The following is a 9,817-nucleotide window of genomic DNA, read 5'->3' as shown; positions in this document are numbered from 1 at the left end:
ATACATACATACATACATACATACATACATACATACATACATACATACATACATACATACATACATACATACATACATACATACATACATACATACATACATACATACATACATACATACATACATACATACATACATACATACATACATACATACATACATACATACATACATACATACATACATACATACATACATACATACATACATACATACATACATACATACATACATACATACATACATACATACATACATACATACATACATACATACATACATACATACATACATACATACATACATACATACATACATACATACATACATACATACATACATACATACATACATACATACATACATACATACATACATACATACATACATACATACATACATACATACATACATACATACATACATACATACATACATACATACATACATACATACATACATACATACATACATACATACATACATACATACATACATACATACATAAATACATACATGTTGAAACCTCATCAAATTATTTCAACAATACTTGAACATTTTTAAGTTTTTTTTCTCTTCCTCCCTCCTCTTCCCTTCCTTTCAGCTAACTAAATACTTAGTATAATACCTAACAGTAGAAATTTCTCAGGATAATTTTTAATGTCTTCAGTCATCCGAAAGGTAACACGCAACAATTCTCTTTGAATTTTTAATAGAATTAACTGCTCCTTTTTTTAATTGAAGTAACTGCCCACCCCCCACCCCCGTTTAGTTAAATTAACTCCCCCCCCCCCCTCCCCGTTTGAATTATCAATAGAAATCTAAAGATAAGTTAAAAAACTAAAATAAGAATATTTTTTTAAAATGGTTCTATAAGTAATTTTCCGTGGAAACAAACATATCGATAGTTAACTGGCAATACCTCGTAACCTTTAAAAAATGCTTTTAGTGTACAGCATAAATTTCGATTCTTCAGTTAAGAAGTTAACCCGTGCCGCTGGGTACTCAAAGTTTCGAAAAACGTGTTTTTTTTTTCGAAAAACTCATTATTTTCTAAAGATAGATGTCTCAAATAATTGGCTATATAGTTCTAAGTAATATATATTCAATTCATATTTGTTGTTGCTTATAGTCGAACCAAACTATAATATCCTTTTTCTTCAAAAACGTGACGAGAAACTCTTCTGAGGAAATTATGATGTAAGAATTACTTAATATTTCTCAGAGTATGAAAGTAATTAAGATAAAATTAAAAGACAATGATTTTTTTTTAAGATATTTCAACAAACTTCGAAGAAAAAAAGAGTGACATTACATCGCTTACCATCTTTAAAAAAGTATACAAATGAATTAAACAAAGTCCTAAATGTTTGCTCAATGTGTTCTTAGAAACATTAGAATACAGCGTTCGGCATTTTGATAAGACCCAGTTGGTGATCTGAACTTACATTTGAAAACACCTCTCAACATGACTTCAAGGGTATGGTGGCGACAAGCTAGGTAAGCAGCTCTTTAGCTAACATGTATTCTAAAATTGTACAAGCCCTTTTGAACTTTCCTGTGTTTTTGATGCAGTGATGTCAAAACATATTGTTTTAATGGTATGGGGGACACACCATTCCTTGAGACATTCGTATAAATCCAGGGCTTGTTCTTCACCAATGCTTCTGTCTGCTACAGGAACTCCTAGGAGTTGTTCGTTTTAATCGTAAGAATTTAAATCAGCGATTCGTTCGCTCGCTTTGTCTTTAGAAGGTTGAGTAAAAATTTCTGTCCCAATCAACTACAACAGTTTTCTTCTTTGGAATAATTCGTTCTAAGATCTTCTTATTTTATTTTTCCCTGAATAAATTAATGGATGATGGTTTTTGACAACTCGTTAGGATTCTCTCCAAGTACTTCTATGGTAGCAACGAGTTTTCGTGTGATATTTCTGTCACCTTACACCAATCCAATGGAGATTAGTTAAGAAAATAGTTAAGTTAGTAATCTTATTTTGTTGGTTCTTTTGTAAAAAAAACAAAAAAAAAACCAAGGGAGGACAATTTACCAAGCAAAAAGTCAATACTCAAGCTTAAATAAAAGAATCTTACCTGTCTAATAAACATTCCGTTTGATGGTTCGTTTCTTTTGTAGTTTTTCTTTCTTCAGCTCGAGCAATCTTCAGATCAACTCCAAACATAGAACCTGTCCGACCCTTTTCCATTGGTTTCAAAAGAAACTTCTTGCTTTCTTCTGGTTTTATCATGGCCAATGATCTTGATGGACGATATCAAAGAAATCATCCACCTTTGAGCCAAACTTTGCAGCTTCCGATTGTTTATTCTTGTCCAAGTGTACATTTCTCCACTTTGCTTGAAGTTTCTCTAATTTATTATAAGCATCTTTCACATGTTTTGTTGAAGTCCGAGCTAAATGTACCAAGCAAAAGATTTGAAAAATGAAGAACTTCTTATATGGTGATTCTTTTGCTGAATCTCTTTTTTGATTGAACTTCATAGTACGCAAATTATGTTACTAAATGTCTGAAGCCTGAAGATTAGAAGCCAATTTACAACCGATTATCTGGATAGCCGAATAGCCTACAATAAAAATTTTATCTTTAATTCTTCTTCTTATGGTGAAGGTGGAAGCCATTGTTTTACTATTTTATTTTAATCTGAAAAAAAATTTAAAATGTATATTACAAACACTATTTCGGAAAATAAATGTAAAAATAACGAAGGAAAAGGAAACAAAATTAAAGGTCTCTGTAAATCTAAATTTACATGAAAATAATGGGAATTTCCGGATAAACGGCCTCAAAAAATTGCTACTCAACCCAAAAAACGTGTTAATTCTAAATTTGAGTGCCCAGCGGCACAGGTTAACATGCTCCTACAGTGGTCAAAATTTGGCTAACGTAAAATCTGCAAAGACTGATCATTTTGTGAGGTTTCTGCTGAAAAAACTCCAACATCGATTTTTTACGATCACCCTAGTGCGGACAACTGTTTGAATATTTAATATTTCTGCTTTTATTATTAGATATAACTGTTGTTTTTTTTATAATCTGTTGTTGGTTACAATCAGACTTAGCATTAAATTAAAATGAAAACTCGCATGAAACTGAGATTTTCTATGAACGAGCTGTCTGAAGATATAAACATTCTCAAATGGCTTTTTCATGTTCATCTTGCTTATTCAAAAAAAAGAATCTTATATTTTTAACACCCAAAGCAAATAGTAAGTATTAGTTATAAACCTAGAGGGAAAAGTTATTTTTGTGTGTATTTGTAGCATATTTGATACTTGCTAATTACAACAATTACAACGACAGCAACAATTGCATTAACACCAATAATGTCGGATTTGCAATAAATGATGATTTATAACAGCAGCACCATAGTAATATTAATAACAATTAAAAAATTGGATAAATTACGAATCCCTAAATGTCTAGATCAAAATTAAGGTATAATAACTTTGTATAAGAGATCCAAAACTATTGAGGAGGCCATTTTTACTTTGGCCAAAAAGTCAAAAAAGTTGAAAAATTGGATTTAAACTTCAGATCAAAAATCTGAAAAAGTGAAATCATATGCAGGACAAGACAGCTATTATATGCAGGACAAGACAGCTATTTTATTGCGAGATGAAAAGACTAGGATTATAATTTAAAAAGTTATATTGCGTTGCATCTGTTAAAAACATCAACAGAGAGACTAAAATAATGTACACGGAGGGTTTATTACGTTTTTTCGTAACTGTCCGGCGACTAAATGAACGAAGAGTTTAAAAATCTGAAAAACTCATTTGTGATTGTTTCGGTGTTAACAACAAAGACGATTGCGAGAATCTCGTAATGAAATACGTGGTTATTTCTATAAAAAATTTTCCGTCAGCCTAAAATCCAGAACTATGTCCATACTTTCTGGGATCGGACTTCGCATAAATTTCTCCCGGTTTTTCTATATAAATTGCTTGAAGCGCAGAATACTCCGGTTTAACGACAAATCGAAGTTCATGACCAATCTTTATTAGCGCATCACTTATAGCCTGCGGTAAGGCACGATTAGACTCCCCACCTACGATGTTAGGTATTAGTTGATGATGAATTCGAGGTCTTACTATTGCTTTTCCAAGATCATCACCAAACCATGTTTTGTACATGATTCCCTAGCAACAACGAAAAATATGATTCACTATTTACAAAGAAAAAAGAAAATGCATTTTAAATATTTTTTTGCATATATTGAAAAATGTTTAAACCTATATTCCAATTGAATTGTCACCATTTTTTTTATTTATTTATTGATTTAAAATTAGAAGGTAATTTATTTAGTGCATTACAAACTGATAATAAAATATAACTATGAATTATAATTATATTTCATTCTTATTTAAAGCAAGTATGTTTATAAATTATGATTTACGTTTTATATTTGAATATTTTTAGTGAAAGAAAGTTTGTGCTTTTTTTTTTAAATGAAGCTAAAATAATTTTTTTTATACCTGAACCACGGCCGTAATAATTTTCGGACCACCTGATCCACCTATGATTAATTTAACATCTCCTTGTTTATCAGTTATTATTACAGGAGCCATTGATGAAACAGGGCGTTTATTGGGCTTTATATAATTAGCTGCAGTGGGTGGGTACCCAAACCTTGTGTTTTGGCCCGGAGTACTAAAATCGTCCATTTCGTTGTTGTACAAAATTCCCGTCGTCAGCGATCGAAAACCCGAGCCATACCTAATCAAAAATCATGAGATTAGTTAAAATGAATTATGTCTCTTCTTGTAAAAAAATGGACTTCAATTTACGTACCAATCATTAATGGTGGAGGTTAAAGAGACTGCATCACCATTAGCGGCATATATACTAAGGTGAGTTGTACCACGATCGGTTGGAGGTGGTAATTCTGCTCCGTAATAGCTAATATTATGTGTTAAGTAATCTGTAATTTTAAGACGATAATATGCTCCAACATCTGAGCTGGTCATATTTTGTAGCCACTGTTATAAAAAATGATGTTAATACTAAACTTAATGTCTTTACAATACAATTTTGTTAATAATAAGAAGTTTATTAGAGCAAATCAAAATTCAAGCTGGAAAGACAGTTGATGCAATTTGATTGGGTAATTTCATTTAAACTTTTATGTGGCGACTGTATACAATTAGTTTTATATCAAATAATATAAATATGTTTAAAAAAAAAAACCTGGTTCGACAATTCTTTATCTAAAAAATCAGGATCACCCATCTTCGATTTTTGAGCGTAACCGAATTTAAATGCTTCTATTATTCTATGGTATGTTAGAGCAGCTTTTTCATTGTCTTTGAGGTCATCTTCAGTGAATCCGTAACCTTAAATATAAAGATCGATTTCAATTCATTTTAAACTCTGTCACTCATTTATGTTTCTTATTTTATGCGTAATTACATGAGCTGAATTTTGTTTGTGAATTAAGAATAATTATGTTGAGAAGTGAAAATCGTGCTTTTTTCATGTTAAATGTTATTTTAGTTGTTTTTTTTTAATGATACAAATAATTAAATGATTTTAAAAAACAAAAAGTTTTTAGTAGTTTAATACCTTTCAGAATATTGAGAATGTGTGTCACTATCGGTCCGCCAGTGGGGGCTGATGTGGTGTACAAGTTTAAGTCCCCGAGCTCATTAGACAACGCTTTTCTCTGTATAACTTTGTAATTAGCAAGATCGTCAAGAGTGATTATGCCCCCAGCATCACGAATATCTTTAACAATATTCTCAGCTAAGGAACCGGTGTAAAAGTCTTCCGGATTTTTTGCAATCTTTCGCAACGTATTTGCCAATTGTTTATTTGTAATGTTTTGACCTACTTCTTTGATACTCCCATCAACTGTTAACAAGTCTCTAATAAATATAAATTAGATAAATTTTTCTTAAATTACACTTTTAAGGTAAGAAAAGTTTCCTCGTGTTGATTAAAAGCTATTCAAATTTTAATCTAGCTAAAGATACGTAGTTTCCACAGACGGATCAAAATAACTAGCTGCGTAATCTACAAGAAAGCCCGGTAACCGATAGCACTGATCCTCTTATCATTCACTCGCGGTTTTATGGGGATTATTTTATAAATGAGTAGTATTTAATATACAGCATATTGGTAAAAAAAAAAAAAAAAAATCTCCAGGATATTATGTTCTACTAAAAAAGCGAAAATTGAAAAAATTTACTTTAGCCCGGAGTCTTTCTCTATCAATGTCTTCATGGATTCAGCAGCTTCGTACATTCTTAACGTCATTGGAAATCCATTTTCACACATTTCAATGGTTGGTTGAAGTAGCTCGCTCCAAGATAATTTGTGATGTTTTTTGTACGCTTCGTACAATCCTTTGACTTCCCCTGGCACGGCTATCGATAAACCTCCTGCAAAAGATAGACAACTTTTGAAGTGTGGCCAAACCTTTTCTGTTGTTCTTACAATAACCTAAGCAATTTTTAACGTCTTGTTTTCTACAAATGATGATGAGACTCTTATATTGAAGTATTTTTAGCTGTGTAAAAGCTATTTCAAAAAATTAAAAATTTTGAATTTAATAAAATATGATTTCATAACAAAAATTCAATGACAACAACATTGAAGATTAACAATGTCTCTTTAATAAGCGTTAAAAATATTTCTTGAAAAATTTTATAAAATCTACAAGTTTTGTTAAACATTTTTAGGGACGTTAATAAGCATCGACGTTGGACTCTTCATTTTTTAACGAATCATAACGAATAAAAAACAAATTTTCCATATCAGTCAATTTAAAATCGTTTAAATATTTAGACCTACAAACATTTAGACACAAATATTTAGACATGCAAGGCCACGGGTTTTCAGAGGAAAAAAAAATTTCAATACCTCGCTTACCTCATGTTATTATGTTTCAACCCTTCAGAAAGTTACACCAAATTAAATTTATTTTTGTAGCAGATATTAAATAAAAAGTTCAGGCTCGAATATAGAATTGTCGTACCAAAAGCTTGATTGCTTTAAACGCATAAAGAGTTTGTTTTTTTAAAAATTTTAGAAAATTCGATTTATCTATTTAAGACTGATGATGTTGTTTATCATTCGTTATTATTGGTTCAAAATCGAAAAACCGAAAGGGCGATGCTAAAACATTTTGTTTGCAACAGTTTTTTTCTTTTTACATGAAAAACTAATCGAGAAAGTTTATTACCTGACTTTGATTTATCAGGTTCGTTGACAAACATGTCTTCTCTAGATTTTCCTGGGGCTGTTTCTCTATAATCGTATGCATCAATTGACTTATCTTTGCGCGTGTAAACTAGCATAAGGCCACCACCTCCTATTCCAGTTGAATGCATGCTAAACAGACCTAAACAAAAACTGGCCGCAATCGCTGCATCGACAGCCGATCCGTTTTTTTGAAGTATATCGCGGCCTGTAAAAAAAGGTAACCATTAAATAGATAAGCTGAATACATACTTAGTTTTGTTATTAATTTGAATATATAAAAATTAAGGCTCACGTCATTAGTTTCAGGTTTTACATTATGAATTAAATAAAACAGTTAATTTCCGTGAATAGAATTTTCTATTGCTACTTCAAAACTACTCATACCTATTATCGAACATTTGACTGCATCTGCGGCCACGGCGCCATGTTGATAAAGCTCTGCATTTACTGCCGATTTTATGATTTCGGGAAAACGGCGCGGATGCTTAAAGCAATATAGGGTTATTGTAACGGCAACCGAAACTGCAGCGAAAACTGTTATGGATGTTAGAATAATAAGTAGCCATTGCTTTGTCGTTAAACTGAAATGTAAAACAACCGTTTAGGGATTTTGAAAAATTGAATTTTTTTAATTTTTTTTTCTTCAAAAGCTTCATCAAAATCAAACAAAAAATCAAATCAAACTTGCATGTTTTAAGGTTGTTGAATGTAAATGCTAGGTGCCATATTTAATAGCTATGTTTTAAGGTTGTCGAACTTAGATGCTAGGTGAGTAATTGAAAAATGCATGCAGATTTATTTTATCAATGATTTTTTTTTTTATCAGCATTCATTCTTATACAAGTTAAGTTAGCAGCAATTATTAAGTTGTTACAGATTGTTACACTTTAAGAGATTGATATAAAAATGGTTTGAAGATCTTCGATCTGAAAACATATCGATTCTTTTTTCTATTTGTCCTTAACCTTTAGGTATGTATATTAATAATGGATACATTTAATTAAAAAAAAAAAAAAAAAAAAAGAAATCTTGTGGTTTTTGATATTCAAATATGATTTCTTGAAGAGTAAACCAAAATGATGATATTAAAATGATGCCAAAAAAATCACTTTTCAGAGGGCATTCCTTCGCTTACATGCTGCAAATGATTAAAGAAAGAGCGAGTTTACAGTATATGGGATTGTCATCTCATTAAAATTCCTATTTATTTTGTTTCAAAATAAAACGGTGTTCAAATATCTTTAACAAAATATTTCTAGGTCACAACATGAGGTGAGTTTAGAAACTTCTTATACCGTTGGTTATGAAAAATACTTATAACATCTTTTATTTTTATTTGATGTCACTTTTACACTTTCTAATCTTCCGTTTTGAAGTTGCTCATAAAGTTCGAATTGTCGAAATTCCGTTAAGTAAAACACCATCACCTATATTTGTTGCTACAGCAACACGAAAAACAACAACTGCTATAAATACTCTAATTCTTAAAGCTTAACGATATATTATTAAAATTTTGTCAATCTAAATATATTTCAAAACTCTTACGGCTTGTTCTTTCGTCGATTTTCTTCACGCTGATTTGTATTTTCATCATGGAGCCGCTCATACATTTTTTGTTGTTGTAGTGAGTTTACAATTTGAGCACTATATATGTAATATTTTTGAATATATTCTAATAAACTAAATTAGGAACAATTTTAAAATTGCAGCCATGTCAATTTTAATAGACTAGCTATTTTCGATAATTTGCACGCTTGATTAAATCAATGCTGAAATTTAATCAAAATAGCACTTTCTGCATATCAATTTACAGAACGTTCTGCACATGAAATTACAGAATGTGCTTCCTTATGAAATTACAGATGTTCAGGTTTGACAGTTTTTTTTCAGAGTATTTCAATGTGCTATCATTTTATCCAACAAAAAATCCATTTTCATAAAGAGCGCCGACAAAATACTTTCTATAGGTATTAAAAAGAACTTGAATTGAAAGAAATTTACCAGTTAACAAATCGGATCAGTTAGCTAATAGCTGGGTATGTTAACAGAAAACAACCAAATGTTAATTATAAATCTTATCATAAGTATTAAATAAATTTTAGTTTAGATAAAATTTAACTGTTAGATGTTAAATTTAATGCGTGTTTAAATGAACTTAGAATATTATTGACCCGATTGAGCCGAACTCCTTTTTTAATAAAAACGCTTTTGATAGAAAGTTTGTAACAAGAAAGAATAAATATATTTACTAGTATTTTATCTTATTTTGATTTATGATGTTCTTCAGGAAGTTTTTTAATTCTGATAATTATATTAAATTTGAGTCTCTTCCAAAAATTTGCCGAAAAACCAACCAAACAAACAAACAAAAAAGGAATCAGCTGAGGTATACGCTTTTGTCTCATTTCACTATATTTAATGCATTCTTTTCCAGTTGAAGTTCATTCTACTTGCCTTGTGTTATGATTGGGTACAGTTTAGTTATTGCAAGATTAAACTTTTTTTCAATATATTCTTTTTGTTGGAAGCACTCAAACGTGAAAAAAGTCAAAGATCTTTACACATCACTTTCGACATAATGTTTTCTATTCCCTT

The 9,817-nt window shown here is 30.5% G+C and overlaps 1 protein-coding gene across 1 annotated transcript; it reads right to left on the bottom strand.

Annotated features, from left to right (window-relative positions):
* Nucleotides 1–3,652: 3,652 nt before the first annotated feature.
* LOC145183991 (glutathione hydrolase 1 proenzyme-like) lies at nucleotides 3,653–8,982 on the bottom strand. Its single transcript, XM_090092922.1, has 9 exons — nucleotides 8,768–8,982; nucleotides 7,607–7,803; nucleotides 7,203–7,427; nucleotides 6,207–6,399; nucleotides 5,582–5,883; nucleotides 5,207–5,352; nucleotides 4,811–4,998; nucleotides 4,495–4,735; nucleotides 3,653–4,158 (listed from the first exon to the last, which is right to left on the bottom strand). Exons 1-9 carry the CDS (start codon nucleotides 8,830–8,832, stop codon nucleotides 3,886–3,888), a joined length of 1,830 nt encoding a protein of 609 aa, XP_089949048.1. The 5' UTR covers nucleotides 8,833–8,982; the 3' UTR covers nucleotides 3,653–3,885.
* Between the last annotated feature and the right edge of the window lie 835 nt (nucleotides 8,983–9,817).

This window comes from Hydra viridissima, unplaced genomic scaffold (genome assembly GCF_058129835.1).
Source record: "Hydra viridissima isolate aposymbiotic clone 2 unplaced genomic scaffold, HvirCarnegie_v1 scaffold_7, whole genome shotgun sequence".
Taxonomy (NCBI): Eukaryota; Metazoa; Cnidaria; class Hydrozoa; order Anthoathecata; family Hydridae; genus Hydra; species Hydra viridissima.
Note: the sequence above shows the minus strand (reverse complement) of the source record. Positions and strands in the feature narration are given on the sequence as shown.